Source organism: Anomalospiza imberbis, chromosome 19 (genome assembly GCF_031753505.1).
Source record: "Anomalospiza imberbis isolate Cuckoo-Finch-1a 21T00152 chromosome 19, ASM3175350v1, whole genome shotgun sequence".
In the NCBI taxonomy this organism is placed as follows: Eukaryota; Metazoa; Chordata; class Aves; order Passeriformes; family Viduidae; genus Anomalospiza; species Anomalospiza imberbis.
Genome location: NC_089699.1, coordinates 4,638,665 through 4,659,701, shown reverse-complemented (window position 1 = coordinate 4,659,701; position 21,037 = coordinate 4,638,665). Strand labels below are relative to the sequence as shown.

Below are 21,037 nucleotides of genomic sequence, written 5' to 3'. Positions count from 1 at the left end.
ACCACCTGCCACAGGCATGGACAGCCCTGTGTGGGTGGTGTCACCAAGGGCTTGTGGCAGACAGAGGAGTGTGAAAGGCGTGGGGACAGTGCAATTCCCTGGGCAGTGCACCCCACACTCCTCCATGTGGAGGCCAGACCGTGGTACCCCATGATTTACATGAGAGGTGAGTTATGGAGAAATTCCCAAATGGCACCTGCTCAAATTGTCACATTCTTCAAATGTCACCCTGGGAAAGAACAGGGCGGGTGACATGAGCAGGTGAGGTCCCCGTTTGAGAACATGCACATCTCACCTCTGGCCTTAGACATGGCTGTTCCCCAGAGCCCATAAGAGACCTCATTACATTCTAATTACTGCATTTAAATATTTGTAAATGTGATCACAAAACAGGTTTGGTGGTCTCTGAGACACTGAATCACCTACCTAAGGTTTCGTTTCCCATTTTTATAATCAACCTTGGTTGATAGAATAGAATTTATCCCATGGAACATTTCTTGCTCAGTTTGCTGCTCCTGCATCTTAAATGATCTCTGTGCTGCTCTGAAATGCAGCACACACCCCCTACATGCTCACCCTCCTTTTTTTGGCTTTGAGAGAAATGCTGAAGGCTCAGAGAGGATGTTGGCCACTGCAGGTGTATCGTGATAGATCACTGGGATCCTACAGCAGCTACAACGACCTGACTCAACCTATTGGTAATTCAAAGAAGCAACTCCACAGGTGTTTAAGATTTTTTAAAAAAGCAATACCCAGTTCAGCCAAACCCTGCAGGGCTGTCACCACCCTGTGCTGGGCCATGTCCCTCACTTACATTCCCATCCCCTGTCCCACACCTTCCCTTCACTGCTGCCAGGCCCCTGTGCACAGCCCAGATCCGTGAGGAGGTGGAGTTGGTTCCCTCACACCCAGAAGTAGGAGCTGAGAACATCTGTGCCACCAGTGCTGCTGCCAGCCCCTTCCTCAGAGCCCACACAGTCCCAAGGCATGAGGTCACCCACAGCTCCCTTGTGCTGGCTTCCTGCTCGTGGGATTTGCTCTCCAGAGCTCACACTGCAGGAACGAATCTTTATTTTTTACCATCCAACACTTCTCGGAAGGATGTCTCACTGCAAATGTCAGGCAGCAGCTCTCCTGGCCTCGAGCTCTCGAGCTCTCGTGTCTTTAAAATCACCTTCTAGGAAGCCTGAGGGCGGGGGAAATTCCATATGGCCCCAGGAGCTGTAAGCACTTTTATTCTGTGTTTTGGCCCTGGTTGGAAATGCCAGGCTGGGTGTGCAGAGCTCAGCAGCGATGCTGGAGGCTGGCTGCAGAGTGGGAATGAAGCAATTAGCACTCTGGCACTTGGCCTCTGCTCTGGATGAGAGGAGTTCCACAGGATTTGCCCATGTGACTCTAAATAGATGTAATTAAAGCACAGAACATCCCAAATGGAGATGTGCTTGGATGCTCACACCTGGCTCTGGTAATTGCCAGCAGGAGCCAAACCAGCTTATGTGAGGTTTAAAGATCTGAGGGCTGCTAGAGAGGTGGCACAATCAGCTGCTTGGAAGGAGTTTGAAGTTGTTCCTTAGACTAAAAATGCAGCAGCCGCTACACTTTAAAATGTTTTGCCCATCAGGAGGATAAAAAAAAATCCCTTTTCCTTCCCTCTCCCCGCCTGTGACCCTAGTACAGGTCTGTACAGCCTTTTGCTGCCGTGGCTCAACCTTTCAGGGAGCTGATTTCATTTCAAAGATGCTTCTAAGCTCACTCAGGCAGTGCCTCCCATGATGCTGAGGAGGAGGAGGAACACTTCCAGGTGTGGAAAAGCTTCTCATCTCCATCTCAGAGGAGTCAGAGGAGGCGGAACAGCCGTGTGTCACACCCAACAAGCTGCTCAGGCAGCACCAGACAGACATTTTCCAGGCTGCTGGCTCTGAGAGGGCTGCCAGCCTAAGCCAGGGATGGGGAACAGAGCCTGGCAGGAATGCTGTTGGATTAGGCTCTTTTTTGGCTTAGAGACAGGCTAACTGAGAGGCACTTTAAAAACCTCTAATTTATTTTTAGTCTCATGTGAAGGGTGAGACAATACAGATGTTATAATTCACCCTATTGCAATTCGAAGTTAACTATTTCTTAATTGCAATACATTATAAGCGTTTCCAGGCCTACCATACTACACTGTAAATGCCTTGAAGCCAATCACCTAAAATTACCCCTCGTGGGTCCTACTACAATGCACCTTTCACAGCTCTATTTCTTTCAAGTACCTAGTCTTATTTGCAAGGCCACCCTTTGAAACGTGTTTCTAGTTCCATTTCTCCAAAAGAATTTCTACAGATTCATTTCCCACATGATGTGCTGCATCACACACGTGCCTCGTGCCAAGGGAGAGCTCAGCACAGCACTGGAACCTCAGAATTCCTGCGCCCAGGGACAGCAAAGAAACAAACCCAGAGCTCCAGGAGCTCTGCCCACTGGCTTAGGGTGGGAAATGTGGAGCGCTGGTTGCACAGCTGGCCTAAACCAAAGTTGTAGGAATGTGGCCCCTGTTGAGTAAACAAGTTACCCTTTGTCTCCTTAAAAGGCACAAAAGCCCAGAAGTTTCTCTCCTGAATTTAGTTAAAAGACACCTCATAGGACCTTGGGGACTTCACCTCAAACCTAAGGATAGCCAATGGCACAGGAGCCAAGAAGTCCCACCTAGGTAATTCACTAGAAAAAGAAGAGAACAAAAGATGTAATCACTTTTGTGAAGTGTTTTAGCAGGAGCAAGAACCTCTTGCCCTGGCTCAGTTTTTCTCTGTAAAGAGCTTTTTTATTTTGCCTTTTATTAAACCTTTTCTGTTTCCAACACTGTCACAGGAGCCATCCTGCTACTCTTATGCCACCTGAGGTAGCTGAGTTATCTTGGGTGTGATGTTTGTCTATGAGAGCCTATAAGACCTGGCTCGAATAGAAAAAACACAAAGTTTCTCTGGGAAATGAAATCTTGGAACCATAAAATGGTTTGGGTTGGAATGAATCTTAAAGATGATCCAGTTGAAAGCCCGTGCCATGGGCAGGGACACGTTCCAGGCTGATTGATGCCACCCTCATCACACCAGCAGGGACACAGCACACCCTGGCACAGCTGGCATCTGATCACCCTGCCCCTTGTCCTGTCACTGATGCTCACAGGAGAACGGACATTCACAATTTTAACCAAAATAGGACTCCAATCCAGTGTGATTCTCCATCAAAGACGTGCTTAAAATTAAAAAAAAAAATTCCCAAAGAGGATTCAAAAAAGCAGAAATTGTGAGCAGACAAAAAGGAATCACACGTGTATTGCTTGACAGGATATTTTCAATTTTTGAATCAGTCCCATACTTCCGTATCTTTCCTTGTTTTTTCAAACATGGAAATGGAATGATTGGAAATTCTGCTTTCTGCACACTTTCTGGGCTTTTTTGGGTTGGGATTTTTCTGCCTTTTCTTTCCTCCTTTGGCAGTTTCTAGAACATCACTCAGGGCTGGTCTCACCAAACTTCAGCAATGTTTGAGTGCTTCAACTGCCTTGGCTTCAGGCTAAGCTGTTTTACCCTCAGACAGCATTTTTGAGTGTTTTTTTTTTTTTTTTTTTTGGAGGGAGATCCCCAAATAAATACTCTTACACATTCTACCTCAACCTGAGATGCCACTGCAGAAAGGCAGAGCAGAGATCCTCTGGAACTGGAATTACAGAAGTGAGGGTTACACAAATATGTTTGGGGTGCTCTGGGAAGGGAACGGGGAGCAGAACAGCCAAATACAGTTTTTCTTCCTGTTCTTATAAATCATGGTGAGAAAAGATGCACGTGTGTGTGCACGTGAGGCCATCACAATAATCCCTCTCCTTTTTTAAAGGTAATTTTCCCAGCTTTCTTCCTCTGCAGCTCCAGCAGGCTTCCTCTCTGGGCTTGTCTCTCCTTGTTTTAATTGACTTTAACATTTCCAAGCTGCCCAGTCACTCGTGATGATTCTCCAGCCAGCACCAAGTGGTTTAATATGCCTGAAAACAGGAGCTTCCTTCCTGCCTGACCTTTCTCACTTCGCTGGGAAGAGCAATTCCCCGGAGCACCAGGCAGGATGGAATTAATCCGGCTGTTCTGCTCAGCCACATCCTCACACCCTCCCCTCACTGCTCATCCCACTGCCAGGCACAGGGGGTGCCCAGCCCCTCAGAGACCCCCCCAAAACCCCCAAGCACCCCCCAAGTGGGGTTCTGTTGTCTGTGCCCTGAAGGAAGGGCCAGGGAGATAAAGAGCTCTGGTTTTTCACCTTCTGTCTCTGCTAACTGGAGGAAAACAAGTAACTTTTCCCCATCTGGCAAGCCAGACAAACACCTGAAACATAGATTTAAAAAAAAATCTAATGCTTTTTATCTTGATCAAATAGAAGTATTTGTTAATGATCTCTTCACTACTTTTATATTTTATTTTTTTCTAACTGTGACAGGGAGTCCATTGGGAAGAAATAATTTTAAATAAAAAATGAATGCCCAATAAGTAATTTTTGAACTCCAGCTTTTAGATATCACACATTTTTGTGTTCCCTTCAGCTCCTTCATACAGAATAAGAACATTATCTTGCTGGCACTTTGCAAGGGGAGGTTGGGGAGCTGGGAGCCTCTTTTACTTTGGCTCTGGAGTGGAGCAGCTGCAAGAAAATGATTCAGTGATTCTGGAGGTGCTGAGTGTATTCAGTCCCAGTGGGAGCAGGGAGGCCTTGGCACTTCCAGAGCTGAAACTCCTTGGCTCCTCAGAACTGCAGAGTGGAGCAGTGGCTTTGGCACTTGCCAGGTGCTGTGCAGGGGGCTGGGCTGGTGTCCTGCAGAGAGCACTGGAGTCTGTCCACACCTGCCCTGGATGGCCCAGGGGGTGGGATTTGCCCTGCAGGGAACAGGGATTTGCCCTGCAGGGAGCGGGGATATGTTGCCCTGATTTTTAAAAGTGAAAAGTTTTCTTTTATAGTTCTTTTGAAAGTTTTAAAGTTCTCATAAAACTTCTTTAGCCTTCTGATAATGGTTACATATTTCTACTGGAGTTCTCATGCACTGTTCATTTAAAAAATGATTGTTTTGCATTCTTCTTTGTGGGAGGAGAGAACTGATGGGCTGTTGGTTTGGCCAGTGTGGTTGGAGAGGTGGCAATTCCATCCTCCAATCCACTGCCACTTTTGGAATTCTATATATTGAGAGGTCAGAAATAAAACTGGCTCTTTTTTCTCTCTTGAACTCACCAAGCTTCTGTGTACTCATTTCATGTCCAGCTGTGACAGGGATTCCCTGCTGGCGTTGGTGGGGTGGATATTGAAGGTTTTGACTGAACCCCTCTCCAGCCAAGGGACAAAGACAAGCTCAGTGTCCTTGGTGGCTGCCAGGGGTCCCCTGAGTGGGACAGGGACTGCCCAGAGGGGCAGGGGAGGCTCCAGGAGCACTGAGTGCACTCAGAACTGCTCATTGAAACTACAGACGCAGGGTAGGTCTGCAGAGAGCATTTCCTGCACAAAAATCACTTGTTTCAGAATCCCACTGGAGCTGAAGTGTTTGAGACCAGCAAAGGGGATGAACTGGAGCATTACAGAACTGCTGGCAGAGCAGTGCAATCCATCCACAGAGGAAAGGAGAGATGCTAACGAGTGTGAATAGGGCAAACCTGCTGGAATACCCAAAACACCTTGTGGGTCTGAGCATGGAACGATCAGGAGCAGATCTGGGCACACACAGAGTGTGGAATGGAGCATGGATCTGAGCATGGAACTGGTATGGACATACACAGAGCAGGGAACAGAGCGTGGATCTGAGCATGGAACAGATCTGGGCACACACACAGCATGGAACAGAGCGTGGATCTGAGCATGGAATAGGTCAGGAGCAGCTCTGGGCACACACAGAGCATGGAACAGAGCGTGGATCAGAGTACGGTACAGGTCTGGACACACATCATGGAACAGAGAATGGATCTGAGCATGGAACAGGCCAGGAACAGTTCTGACACACACCATGGAGCACATGGATTGCAGCCCTGCCCAAAGCAGGCAGGGCTCCTCCTGGAAAAGGTGTTCCCAACCACCTTAGCATCTTTCTGTTGGCATTTCCAGCTGCCCCCCTGGCTGGTGAGGTCCCTGCCCTGGCTGTACCAAGCGCAGCTCTGAGCACCCAGCCAGGCTGGGCCTCAGCAGAGAGGAATAAAGGATCCTTGGATGGCTCTGTCAGGAGCAGATCCCAGCAGAGGGGTGGGGGCAGCACAGCAATAACCACATGTGCTGTCCCAGAAATGAAATTTCTACACCCATCCCTGCTGGGGAGTGAGAGCCAAAGGAATCACTGCTGGAGATGCCAACCCGGGAGTGGCCAGCTGAGGGAAGAGGTTATTCCTTATTGGATAACAAACCGGACACAGGGGGAAGGAAAGGAGCTGACACCTACTGAGTCTCTTCAGAGATGAATATTTACTCGGGTTGGTCTTGACAGCAGACTCGTAGGACGGCGGGAGAGGTTCTGGAAGGTGGGAGAGGTTCTGGAAGGAGCGGGAGAAGGACAGGTCGTAGGGCTCGGTGGCTGAAGTGAGGATGTTGTTCATTCGTGGCTTGTCTGCAAAAAAAACAGCAGAGAAAGGCAGGTCTAGAGCGTGTCCCCAGGGGATGGAGAGAGGCTGGCTGCCCCCACAGGCTGCAGCAGGGAGCAACGCTGGACCCGAGCCAGGCTCAGCCACAGGCTCCTGGGCATGATTCAAACTGGCACCAGCAGATCAGGGAGAAATGGATCCTGTGGTGCTGCTTCCTGTGCCCAGCCATCATGGGGACAGCAAAGTGCTGCCTCACATCCCCTGGAGCTGTCCCAGAGGGACGGGGCTGGACTGGCACTCACCCCGGGCATGCAGGGCTGTGCCAGGTGCTCAGGCAGCATCACTCACCTTCACCCCCCACAGTGTGCCCTCCCCATCCTCAGGAACACAAAACCAGTCTGGGGGGTTCTTTAACTGGGCCATCACGATGGTCCAGCTGCCCTCTCCGTGTGCCAGATTGCTCATGAATCCTCTCTGAACCTGGAGGCTCCGGGGCACTGCTGGCCCTTGGCTCTGGGGCTGTGGGGCTCTGCAAACCTTCACACCTCCCTGCACTCAGGGCTGTGAGCTGGGGCTGGGGACACCTCTGGGGGCACTCAGAGGGCAAGGCAAGGTGTTGGGGAGGTTCCTGAGGCAGGAAATCCCTATCCCTGAGGGGTGGAAGATGCTCCTCTACTGATGTTCATTTTGTTGGTCACTGAGGGGTCCCCAGGCAGGGTCCCAGTGCCCTCTGTCACAATTCTAATGCTGAGGGCACTGGCAGTAAAGATTAGCACTGAGCCCAGTGCTAAAAATGAAATCCAAACTATCTGCAGGGGTTTGAAACCTTGTTCCTCCTCTGCAAGCTGGAAAATGGTCTTTCATCAGCCCAGCCATGGCACAGGGACCTGTTGAGCTGCAGTTATAACTCCCAGGTGTTCAGATATTAAAATGGGCAGATATGAAAGCATTTAACAAAGCAGGAACTTCAATTACTGGGAGCAGAGCCAGAACAGACAGCAGTGGGCTCTGTCAGACCCCACAGCAGTGACGGGGTCCAGTAGCTGAGGCAAAAGACCAAGGAGGTGGCCACTTCAGGTATGGTCTGAAAATGAAATCAGAAGGGTAAATTCTCTGCAGGAGCAGCAGAATGGCCAAGTCTTGGGTTCACACATTCCTGTTGTACATCTCTAAGTGTCCCCATGAAGAGCAATGCATGATCAGTGTGCACTCACCTGCCCCAAGCCCTCTTGCCTCTTCTGCACCATGGGCTGGTTGAAATAAAAGCACAGATTCTGCCCAGAAGGAACAGAGCAGCAGGGGAATTCCACTTGGAAAACTGCTGGCTTTGTGCAGTGTCCATACACTTGCCAACTTCTCCCATTTCCCAGAAAAAATAAAATTCAAAGCAAAATCCACCCAAGTAGAGTGCAGATATTTCACACACATTTTTCTGGACCTGAGTCCTAAGTGAATCTGTTTCCTCCAAAAAACATCTGTAAGAGTGAGGCCACCTCCTCCCCTGCTGCCTTTCTGCCGTGTGGAGCCCTGTTTGCTGGACAGCAGAACGTTTTCCTCCTCTCTGAATTTTTCATGTCACCGTGTCCTCAGTGCCCCTGCAGCCTGGAAATGAACCCAGCAGCTCACCTGTGTGTCTGCACGGGAATCTAGAGCTGCTTCCACAACTTTTCTCCCACTGGGAGTTCCCCTGGATGTTTTAAACCTCCCGTCACCCACCCTCAGCACTGCACAGTGTCAAAGACAGGCTGAGGCACTCCTGCCTCAGTAGTTATAGAATTACTCTCACAGTAATTCTGCAAGAAAAAAAGGAATTCTTTCTCACAGAATCCAGCACAGGTGAAAAATTCCTCCTACCAATGCAAGAACCACCTCGGTCCATAAATCTCCTCTCCCCTTTCTCCTGCTCCTCTCTGCTCTCCTGGAACGGGGTTCTGGCATGGCAGAAAGAGCACAGACCCGAGGGATCTGGAGTGTCACCTCTCAGAGAGCAGCATTTCCTTGCTGTGGACTTCAATCCATGCCTAACAGACTGCCTGCAGGACCAGGGAGTGCGTGGCATTCATCAGGGGCTGGAAACAATTGATTCCATGTTACCAAGCAAACAGAGGCTGGATCAGCACTGAAACCATGTCCCCACTCCTCCTCCTGCTTGTGTGGCAAGGACCCCGGGGTAACATCTCTTTGCAAATTCCTCAGGCAGAACCTGTAGCTAATCTCCATTTTCATGGAGGTTTGGGCATGCTGCAGTGAGCCCAGTCACACGCACGGAGCTGTGCTCGGTGCCAGAGCAGGAGCATTAATTGACTGCTTGCATGAGGTGTGTGAAATTAATGCCACACATTTATCTGATGGGCTGCTGCAGGATCACTTCATCTTCTTGCTGCTCTTCCCATCCAGGCAGTCAGGAACAGAGCAGAATGACTCTGGCAAACCAGAAGTCACCTTGAAATCCACTGCCCATCACTCAGCAAAATAAGGGATAAACTGAAATGACCAAAGCTAATTTCAGATGTCTTTTGCATAATGTAGCTTGAGGGGGAGATCAGAGAACTGAGGTGCTCTAGTAAGGAGAAATATCTCATGCAATTTATATTCTGAGGGCAGTTCAGCACCAGTTTCTCAGCAGCTGTTCACTCCATACACTTGTCTCTGGTCTCTGGTCTCTCTCCTCTTTGTTTGTGGTGCTTGTGGCCTCCTATGGAAGCTGCAGGTCAGAATCAACAATCAGGATGCAAATAAAAGCTCTCCCATTCTCTGCAAGGCAGCTGAGGTTGTACACTGTGTTCCCCAGCATTCCCATCATCCCAGCTGGAGGTGGCACTGGAAAACGAGCTCTGTCCATGGGATTACCTGCACAGTCAGGCTTGGTCCCCGTTCTCCTCTCTGTGCCACTTGGTGCCCATTTTCTGACACACCATCCCTCCTGGCACAGGAGCAGGCAGGAGGTGAAGCTCAGCCAGCACAGAGGACACCCAGCAGCCACAGGAACCTCACCCAGCCATTTCTCTTGGGCTCCAAACTCTTTTTGCTACAGCCTGGGGACAGCCCCACCTTGGTGCAGCCAATGCAAGGCTTTAAAATTCTGCTGATGTCTCCGATTCATTCGGCAGGGATTCAGCTCTGCAGCATTTCCTCACCCTCCAGACAGCCCTGGCTGCACAGTGCCCTGAGCAGGGATGCTCCAGCCCTGGCAGGGGCACAGCCCAGCCCGGAGCTCACCAGGCTGCTCCACGCTGGCACAAGGAGCTCAGGAAGGGAGCAGGGAGCTCTGTGGAGCCCAAATCTCTCCTCCTGGAGCCCCAGTCTCTCCTTCTGCAGCCCCACCAGGCCAGGTGGGTGCATTTCTTCTGCTTCATGAGCCAGAATTGCCAGGCCAGTCTGGGCCCTGCTGTATTTTCATAGGAACCAGAGCATCCCTGGGCCAGGCTCTGAGAGGCTCCTGCTCTCTCACACCCTTGCACAGGACTGGGGAAGGGGCTGCCCTGGAGGGACTGCCCGTGCTCCTACCACACCCTGATGGTGCCTTAGGATTTCAGCTTTTCTATTTTTCAGATCCTGCAGTGCATTAGTGCACAGCTCTGAACTCCATAGAAAGTGTCGTTAACTGCCTTCACGTTTTGGTCAGACAGAACAATCCCTCTGGGCCTGAGATCCAAGGACACACCACAGGCCCTGAAAAGTGTAAACAAAAGCGAATTGTGGGGGAGCAAACTGGGGGAACATGACTTCATTACCTGAAGTTATAATTGGAGAATTAACCCCTGATATGCAAATAAACCAAACTTGCATCTGTGTAAAAAAAACTGGTGACCATTGTCCATCCTGGGCGTAGCCTCTGTGAGGCTTTGACTGCCCAGGGTGAATCTATTGAAGGCCTTTAATAAATACCCACTTTACTGATCTTGTCCAGCCTTTGTTCTAGGTGGCCACCCCGAGGCATCACTGGTCCAAACAGGACAACGGGCTGGGAGTGGCAGCAGGTGGCTGTGGGTCCTGCAGCCCTGCTGTGCCTGGGGGAGGCAGTGGAGGAGGATTCACACAAATTCACTGCTCTGCTCACTCCTGCACTCAGCTGCTTTGCCATCTACCAGGGAAACAAAGCCCCTCTGGGCTGAGGCAGAGCCTCATTTCTCTGCCAGTGTTTTGCAACTTCTCTGCAAGCTCGGGGCCCAGAGAAGCTTCAGGATTTCCAGAGCTGTGCAGATTAGACCTGAAGTTTTCTTGTCACATCTTGCTCTGCCCCTCTTGTCGGAAGACACTTTCAAAGTGTGTTTACATGAGGCACAAAACCTTTCATGTTCAAGGACAGGAGCAGATGATACCCAGAAAAAAAAAATATGAATTGATGGCAAAGTTTTAAACAAAGCTCAAGTGGCAAAAGGGATGTGCTGCAGATTTGCATTTGAGTCTGCACATATGTTGTGCGAATTCTGCAAGACATTTCAACAGATGCCTTTTAAAACATTCACCCAGAGAAAGCAAACAATGTCACCTAGGAGAAGCTGCTACAACCCAGCCTTCTGCTGCTCAGCTCCAGCTCAGCAGAGCTCCAGCCCTCTGTCAGAGCTCTCCCTGCTCCCCCAGCACTGCCTTCTGCTCAGCCCTTTGAAGGCTCAGACGCAGAGCCTCGGATTCTGACGCAAGTTCTTACAAAGGGCCCCATTCCTCAGGAAAATCTGGTGGCACTGCTGACGTTCTGGAGCCTTCTGTGCCAGGGCTCAGAGCTCCCAGGCCATCCTGAAGTGACACGCTGTCAGGGCAGGCAAATAAACTGATGTTCTCAGAGTCAACATTTATAACATAGATCCTGAGTGTTTGTGTTTTCACACTTCTGCTTCCTCGCGTTACAAACGCTGTTATTAATAGTGCTTTGCATTTCTCATGACTAATCTCCAGGAGGTTTCTACATTTCCAGGTCAGATCCTCTGTGGTGTAAATCAGAGCTCTCCAGCGAGTAGCTGCCCTCATTTATGTGAGCTGGAGATGGAGGATTTCAAATCGAGCCAGCGTTAAAAGCCCTGTGTCTGTCAGGATGGCTAGAGCATTGGGTCTTGCAGGGTTCCTGGCTGAGAACTGAGCAGCAGCCTGAAGGAGGAAGGTGCAGAGGGAAGGGATGCAGCACACACTGCAGGGGGACAATGCATGTGACAATGACACCCGAGTGCTGTCACCCAGAGGGGGATCAGTGTGGAAAGGCCCCTGGGCACACAGAGTGCTCCACTGAACACTGCACCCCACAGCTGCGCTGAGAGGAGCAACTCTGCCAGTTAAACTGAAAGGGAGAGCTGCAGAAATTAAAATTGCACAGAGCAGTTAGAGCAAAGGGTCTGCTCATCCTGGAGTGTGCTGCCATTGCAGGGGGGTGCAGATAAAACACCTGGCTCTGGCACCAGAGCTGCCAGCAGCCAGGGCTGTGCAGAGCTGGGGCTGGGACCCCTTCCTGCTGGCTTTGAGACTATTGCAAACTGGTACCTCCCCCCAGCTCTGCAAGGGCCTCATGGTCAGGACAGGGAGAGGGATCCAAAGGGGATCCCAAAGGGGAAGTCACACAGGCATGGAATGGTTTGGTTTGGTTTGGTTTGGAATGGATCACAAAGACCACTCAATCCCACCCCTGCCATGGCAGGGACACCTCTCACTGTCCCAGGCTGCTCCAAGCACCATCCAGCCTGGCCTTGGACACTGCCAGGGATTCCAGAATTAAACCCAGGGTTTGATCTGAGACCTTGGGAAAGGCTCCCAAACTCAGGTTCTGGGAGTGAGAATGTGGATTTGTAGTTTAAAGCTGAGACACGTTAAGCTAAGCAGAGGAAAGTTTGGAGTTTCAGAGGTTAACATCTAGAAAAAATAAAGTAGTTACAGCGGTGAACAAGGAGTTTAGAATGCAGCACTGTGGGTTTGTGTGCCATAACATGATTGGCTAAAAAAGCCTACACTGTAGCATGGGTCCATAAGATGAAATATTTAAGGACTGGGTTAAAACCATAAATATCCTTGTTGGCAGTGTTTTATTGGTCAATAACTCCTTAAAAGGTCTTGTAACTGAGGGTCTTGTGACCCTCTGAGCCATGCTGTGAAGATGTGAGCAGGACTCACCCTTCCTGCCTAGGCAGAAGATAACAAAAAGAAACTGCATCATCAAAAACAACTCAGAGGTCCCATCTCAAATTCCTTCCAAAATTCCCCCCAAGTGAATTATCATCCCCACTGCCATTCCAGCCCTGCACAAGGCCAGGACATCCAGGATCTGGCTGTTCTGTGGGTTGTGTGCTGCACATCTCATTATCTTCTCCTTCTCCCCCATATATTTCTGCTGGGGATAAACCTAATTTAAACAGTCCTTAATTGTTATGATTTTGTAAACAGTGTCTTAAACACAATAGACACAAAACTCTCAACAAATTGCTGGAGGAGATGTGACAGAATAGGGAATCATTTTCATATCTTCTGGGATTGCCCCAAATTGAAGCTTCTGGTCTGATGTTAGAAAATTGATGCAAGGATTTTTTCAGCAATATATCCCCCAAAGCCCTATTAGTGTGTGGGAAAGAAGATGCCCTGGATTTTTGAAATGAAGAAAAGAGAAAGAAGAAGGAAAAGAAAGGAGAGAAGAGGAAAAAAAATAGGAGATGGAAGAAGGGAAGGGAAGGGAAGGGAAGGGAAGGGAAGGGAAGGGAAGGGAAGGGAAGGGAAGGGAAGGGAAGGGAAGGGAAGGGAAGGGAAGGGAAGGGAAGGGAAGGGAAGGGAAGGGAAGGGAAGGGAAGGGAAGGGAAGGGAAGGGAAGGGAAGGGAAGGGAAGGGAAGGGAAGGGAAGGGAAGGGAAGGGAAGGGAAGGGAAGGGAAGGGAAGGGAAGGGAAGGGAAGGGAAGGGAAGGGAAGGGAAGGGAAGGTCCACACTCATACATGAGTACATATAGAGGGAACTGATAAAAGCCCACACAAATACAGCTATAAAATGAAATTTGCCTCCATCAGAGCAATCCCCGGCATCATCCATGGAAAAACTCTTGGCCAAATAAAAACCTTGAAGTAATTTGCTGCTCATGGTGCTTTACCAAGTATTTTTTGAGATGATTGTCAAATGCAATTAACTGACATAAAAGTCATGATATGAACTTCCTTCTAACCATATTATTTGGAAATGCGCTTGGTATTTATAAAGATGTAAAAAAAATGTTTATTAGGTGCTCTTTAGGTTAGGATAATTATATATGCACTAAATATAATGAGATGAAACTTCAGTAGCAGTAAAAAATAAAGCAATAATCTGTACAGAAACTGAGCCCAGGCAGTCAATGTGTATTTCTGTTATAGCTGATGCTCAGTTCTCTTTTGTGCCCCCAGCTCGATTTTTTCCTTCATATTTTAATGTTTTTATGGGGGAAAATCATTTTATGTGCTTATTTTGTATGAAGGCTGAATATCTAAGCAAGATAAATTAATGTATCAAAAGATTTAGCTGCATTTCATATGTAAAACTTGGTTGTGCTTAGAGCCTAATACTTGCTCCTTCCCACTCATATTTTACATACAAATCACTACATTTCCTAAAACTGCTGTACAGTTCTTCATTTGCAGCTCAAATCTGCAGCTGAGGTAGAAATAAAGTCTAGAGTTAAGGAAATCCACATGAAAATTCAGATTTCAGTGGAATTGGGGTCTAAATTCTGTCACTAGAAGCAGATTTTCAGCTGAGGTTTCTAAAGGGCTGTAGATACCTCTGGAATGGGACATTTGGTGTCCGGGGGAGGGGAATTTGGGGCAGGAATAGTCCAGCAGCAGAAAAAAAAACAAGGGATTTCTGGCAGATGTGGGATGTTCAGAGTCACTGTGGTTAATTCAGAGCCCTCAACCACAGCAGAATTGAAATCCTGGGATTGCAGCCCTTGGGCTGGGAGAGTCACAGAACTGAAGAGTCCCAGGATGGGCTGGGCTGGGATGGACCCTAAAGCTGATCCAGTGCACCTCCCAGGGGCTCCAAGACCTATCCAACCTGGCTTTGGACACTTCCTGTGTGTCCCAGACTGCAAGGCAAAACGTATTCCATTCGCCATCTGTATGGCAGTTGTCTTCTGTTAAGTGAGCATCTTTCCTTATCTCTTCCACAACCAATCCTCTCTCAGGGGAGACATCTGCTGATAACGGGCTATTGAATGTCACTGGTGACTGATAAGAGCTATAACATCCCATGGGGAGATGCTCCGCCCACGGGGAGGAGCCAAGCATTCCTACCTGGATATAATCTGGGTTTTTGGGACACCAGACTCAGTCTTTTCCACAGGATTTCCAGGAGGACTGCAGCCATTCCAATTTGGACTGCTACCCACACCCTGACCAAAAAGGGTGTCAGGTTGTTTTCTGACTCTGTCCGTGGTTTTTCTTTTGTATTATTGCATGTATTTTGTTTTCTTTTTTCCATTTCCTAATAAATTGTATTTTTGACTTGGAGTCTCTCACTGCTTTTGCTTTCAGAGCAGAACACTGTGACTCAGCTGCCTGTGGTCACTTCTGATCCCGCTGGGAATTGTTTTCCCCATGATATCCCATTTCCCAGCACTCATTCCAGCCCTCTGTGCCACCCTGCAAGCTCTTCTGATGTCTTACTTGAAAAGTCCAAATATATTTTCAGACTCACCGAGCAATGGCTCACCAGCAAGAGCACACATGAATATAAGGAACAAAAGCAGCCATGGCCATCTGGATAACTCAGAGGAAAGATGTACCTCTGAATCACACACTCATTTGTAGTCAGCTCATCCGAGTCCCTCGGAACAACCCAATTATTAAAACACAGGAAGCACAAGGAATCCAAGACCATGAGTGAATCTGCCTTCATTTTTTGTCTCTTAAGCACATAAAAAAGCAAAGCATCTGTTAGGTGCAGAGGGAAGTTGAATTGTTTTGTCACATTCCCTGGAGTTCTTGGATGCAATGGGACCCTGGTGCTGGAGCTGCATTAAAGCTCCTGGGCAGACATGGGTCAAGGGCAGCTCAGAACCCAGCAGGGGCTGGATTTTAAGAATGAGTTCCAAGACCAAAGAGAAGACAACACAATTTCAACCCTGTTTCTCCATTTTCTTCTTCTTCTTTTTTTCCTCAGGAAAGTAAAAAAGTAAACAGAATAAATAGTCAGGCAACATTGGAGGCTGTCAGTTCAGGCTCAATAAATACTGCTGTGGCACTGATGAGTTTAAAGCTGACACTCTTCCTCCTGGAGTGTTTGGAAGACAGAAAATGAAGTCCTAATAACACAGGCTTACCATGGAAGCAATTTGCAGGCTGCAGAGATGCCTGCCTCCTCTGGGAAGGAGAAACCCCCGAGGTTTTGGGTGATCTTTCCAAGGGCAATTGTTCTCCCACCCTCCTTAGCAGCAGGGAGATTTCTATACGTGAACACAACTTGCAATAAATCGGCTCCAGAATAGCCAGGATGAGGTTTCAGAATTCAGAACAAATGCCAGGACAAAAAGAGTAACAAATACAGAGATTCAGAGCTGCCAGAAGTGATAGAGATGAGATTTACTGAGAGCTTACAGCAGGAGGAATGGATCACATTCCAAAGGCAAAGGGGGCAGGGAGGGACACGGACAGGACTGAGACGAGGCCGCAGCAGAAGAGGGGAGAAGCAGAGGAGACCTGAGGGATCAATCAGAGGTTGGTCTGATTGCACAGAGACCAGGGAACAGGGGTTTGGACTGGCCTGGGGTTGAGTGGAGCCAGGAGCTGCCAGGGTTTGGCTGCCTCCAAGGGAGGGGGGACACAGCCCAGGCTCCACTGCTGCTCAGGGAAACCCAAAGGAGGGGACAGAAGGGCTGGGGGACAGGGCTGAGCAGAGAGGGGCAGCTTCTGGCCATGGAGGAAGCAAAGAACCATCTCCAGGCTGGGACGAGGTGGAGGAAACCAAGTGGGAAACAAAGGCTGATCAGCACAGTTAGAAAAGACTGGGCCATATTTCCCTGTGCACACTACTGAAAATATGGTCCTGTGTTTAATGCCAATGGGAGCCATCAGCCATGCAGCACTGCCAGAGGAATATTTCCATTCACATTAAACACACTTTGGTACCAGTAAATGCTACTGGCTGGCAGAGGAAAGTTACAACGTGTGTAATTTTGCTCTTTGCTTTCTCTTACCATGTGTAGGTGTCTGGTTGTCACTGTTTAGTATCAGGTGATTATAATTTTGTTCTTGGTCATCTGAAATTCACAGAAAAAAAAATCCCTTTAAGAACCAGCTTAGCATCGCCACTGATCTGCAGATGATAATTACAGCTCACAGTATCACAGGAAATCTCAGCATGATTAAAGAAAGGAGAAGGAAATGCTTAAGAAAGCAGAAGATTCTGTTATGCAGTTCACTTAAAATTCCAGATGCAGGGAGAACATGATAATGGGAATCTGCTCCCCTTCTGCTGAGCCTGCAAATGAGGGCTCTCTGCAAAGGTGAGAAACACATCCAGACAAGAGCACATCCAGCTGTAGCCACAGGGTGGGCTGCTCCTGGAGGCTCCTTTCCACTGCTCCAGCTCCATCAGGGCTTTGGAGCTTTGGAGGTGTTCAGGATGTGAGCCCCAAGCACCCAAACCCAGACTGTCCCTCTGTGAGCACGAGGACCAGGTCCTGTGTAAGCGCAGAGAGGAGTCCAAGGTGTGACCCTGAGGAGTTACACAGCTGCACATGAGCTCTGATCCCTCCCCAGGAAATGGGAATCCATGCAGGGGAATGACCCATGGCAGAGCCTCTGCTGGAACTGGGGCTGGGAGCTGTCCTTGGGATGGAGAACAGCTCTGTCTCCTCCTAACTGCAATGCAATCACCAGATAAGGGACCCTGATAACCCTCCACGTTCTTTAGCCTTCAGTAAGGACTGAGCTCCTTGTCCACACCTTCCACTGTGGACGGAGCTGCAGCAGTGCAGGATGAGTGGAGATCTCTTGGGATCCTTCATGTCCTGCTCTGCTGCTGCAGGGGGTTGCTCCAGGGGCTACTCTGCTATTCCCAAACCTTTCATGGATATCTCCTTTCCCCCAGAAGATCTGTGTCCCTGAGTCTTCCTTCCTGCTTTTCAGACCAATTCCTTCTTTCCTGTCTTCCAGGGACATGGAGAGAACCTCCCTTATTTCTGCCCAACCTTGTATGACCAGAGTTGCTGTGTGCTGCTTTATCCTTCGTGCTGACACCATTCCTTTGCTGTTTCCCTGTAAAACCTGTTTTGCCCTGGGTCCCTGTCCCTGCAGTCCCCTGTGCTCCCACTGACCCAGATCCTCCTCAACTCTGGGATGTGTTTCTGAGAGAGCCCTAACCAGGACAGAGCAGAACGTCTGGATTGTCCCCAGTCAGCTGCTCTTGCTCACACAAACAGGTGATATTTTTCTTTTCCTGGTTCATGTAAAGTCTGTGATCCTTTGTGGTTCCTTGTTGTTTTCCAAGGAACTCTCCAATTGTTCTCTAACACAGAAAAGGCTTTTTAGCATTCCTGCTTCAGCCTGAGGCATCTCATTTTTCTCCATTTAATCAATTTATTTTCAGGCTATTTATCCAATTTGTCAAGAACATTTTAAATTCTAATCCTGTTCTCTAATAGACTTACAGTCATCCAAGGTTCATATCACCTGCAAATTTAATAAGTGAATTCCTTTTCCACCAGGGGCAAAGAGACCAAATCCAGAACCACACCAGGCCATCCTTCCCCTGGTATTTGGTCCCTGCATGGTCACTCAGCCCTCGTGGCCTCCACCCCACACAGGTTCATTAACAACCTGCTTCTCTAATTAATCTCACATTGCTTTGCTAGAAACTGCTGCAAACCTTGCTGAGGTCATGATCCTTGATATGAGTTATTCTTCCCTGGCCATAAAACACAGGGAAAAAAAAAAAAAAAAAAAAAAAAAAAAAAAAAAAAAAAAAAAAGTTAAGTTGCCATGATTTGTTTCTGAGTGCTGGCTGCTTGTTTATCTCTCTCCCTCACTATGGGGAGTGTCTGGGTGCAATCAGGATTAAAATCAGGGTTTATTTATTCAGGTGACAGCAGACTGGGCATCTTCACCTGCTTCCTGCTCCATCCAGAATCCAGGCACTCCTCATATCCCAGACAGATGGAAAAATGGGAGGGTTTTAGCCTGGCTGCCAGCACGAGATGAGCAAACCTTGAGAGGAGCCCAGGGACATCCCAAGTGCCCTTAAATAAGTGCCCTACAGGTTTCCCTGGCTGGAATTTTCCTTTGGATCCTCCACTGTTGGTTGCTTTCAACAAGGAAAAATTCTGCAGGAACTCATTTTGTGACTTTGTTTCAGTTTCTGTCCCTCCATGTAGTCAAATTTCAATTTAATGTGAAAGCCCAACCAGAGGATGGGGGACAAATAAGAAACCGGATATTTCTGGAATCCCTGTGACTATCTGGAGGCATTTTCAGAGCTATGGGATCAGATGGGTTAATTTTCACCTGGTTCCCAGCCAGCATGATAGGAATTCCTGCTCATCCCTGGAAGTGTTCAAAAACCATATGGATGTGGCACCTGGGGACGGGGTTTAGTGCCCATGGAGGTGCTGCTGGGCTAATGGCTGGACTGGGTGACCTTAAAGGCCTTTCCCAACCTGAGCAATCCTGCCTGTGACCCCATGGACTCTGAGGATGGACACTGTATCTTCTCTCCAGATGCTTTTCCAGTGTCCAACCACCCTCGCACTGAGGGAGATCTTTCTGATGTTTGGGGGGAATTTTTTGTGTTAGGGTTTGTGCCCTTTGCCCTGGCACCACTGGGAAGGGACTGGCTCCACCTTCTTTGTTCACCCCTCAGTTCATCAGAGGCTCTGAGGAGATCCCCCTGAGCCTTCCTCTCTGAGGAACCCCAGCTCAGACCCTTCAGCATCCTCCTGGCCCTGTGCTGGACCTGCTCCAGTTCAGCCGGGGCTCTGCTGTACTGGGAGCCCGTCACTGGTCCCAGCACTGCAGATGTTCCTCCCAGTGCTGCTGATGCCCTAAGTTTGATCTTTCATATTTCCCAGACTCTGCACTGCATTGGGAAATAACTCTGAACTCCACATGAAGTGTCAGCCAGCTCTCCTCACAGCTCAGGCACACACAACAATCCTTGTCCAGCCCCAGAACCAAGGACACCGCTGCAGCTTCAGCCCAAAAAGTGCAAACAGCAGGGAATGGAGGAGAGCAACCTGGGAGGATGGGACTGCATCCCCTGGAGCTGGAATTGGGCAATGAACCCCAATGTGGAAATGGACCAGAGCTCATAAAAGTGTGAAACTCGTGACTCTGAGTCCACCTTGGCTCCATCCTGGGTGCAGCCCTGGCTGGGCTCTTGTGGTGCCCAAGGTGTATCCTTTGAAAGCTTTTTAAAATAAATCCCTGTTCTATTCCTTTACCTCTGTCCAGGCTGTGTTCCAGGCAGCCTCTCCAGGCAGCAGGAGCCGTGCCCTGCCCCGCTGGCCCCATTCCCGGGATGCTGCTGCCTCCTCTGCCACCAGGGCGCATCGCTCCCTCATCTTCGTCCTGCTCCCGAATTCCAGCGGTTCTTTTACCCCCGTTTATTACCTCGTTCTTCCGTCTGTTTTTGAGCTGCACAGCCGGCAGCGAGTACCGAGCCCGGTGTGTTTCTCCGTGCCCTCTCCCTGACATTCGCAGCTGGTAAGTTCCTCGAGCACGACTGGATGGCTCCGCAGACGCTTCTGCCCTGCAAGCCTTGGGAGGATGAATTTCCCCAGCAGATCTCCATCCTTCCAGAAGCTTCTAGAGGAGCCTGTGGCTCCTGTGCCCATCCCTTGCAGCCAGGCATGGCCTGCACTCATGCTAAGGATGGCCAGGAGTTCCAGCCTGGCTCCAGCAAAGCTCATTTACAGATCGAGCAGCCGAAAACGCCCAAAACCCAAATTCTGTGAGTGCTGTTCCCTGCCGGTGCTGCCCACACGCTGCAGGAGCTGCGGCTGAGGGGGACACAGAGATGGGGACGCTCCAGGTGTGAGATGCCGGGTTTTGGAACAGGGCAGACACAACCTGAACACGCCAATAGCGCCAGAAGGGAACCAGCAGAGCTTTCTCCCTCCTCTCATGGGGCACTTATTTCCGCAACCTCACTCCTGGGGGAAATTGGCTCTTCGCTGAGGACAGTTGCACCTGAATAGGAACCATCGTCTTCTGATTCTGAGCAACTTCTTATTTCACCTTTAATCCCTTTCCCTTTCCTTCCCTTTTTATTTCCTGTCTAAAACCTCAGGTGTTTTGAGGCTATTGCTTCAGCAACGTCCTCCAGCCCCGTCAGAACCTGAATTATTGGCATTTTGATGTGGCTGAGCTAATCAAGCATCTGAATGCAGCACTGGGCTTCATTTACCACTTCTGTAGCCCTTTGTAAACACTTTTTAAGCAATAAAATACTTTAAAATGATGGCTGAACCCTCCTACACCTCTTCAGGTTTAACAAGATAATGCTGTTAATTGTGAAGTGCCAGTTAGGC

The 21,037-nt window shown here is 49.1% G+C and overlaps 1 protein-coding gene across 2 annotated transcripts in view; it reads right to left on the bottom strand.

Moving 5' to 3' along the window:
* Positions 1-21,037, bottom strand: part of SHISA6 (shisa family member 6) — a 159,076-nt gene that overhangs the window by 4,735 nt on the left and 133,304 nt on the right. The window contains exons 5-6 of one of the 2 annotated variants that reach the window (XM_068209282.1): positions 16,706-16,768; positions 6,434-6,598 (exon numbers count right to left, since the gene is read on the bottom strand). In XM_068209282.1, the coding sequence (XP_068065383.1) occupies positions 6,434-6,598; positions 16,706-16,768 (228 nt within the window). The remainder of the gene's footprint in view (positions 1-6,433; positions 6,599-16,705; positions 16,769-21,037) is intronic. The other variant, XM_068209283.1, reaches the window with a different exon arrangement.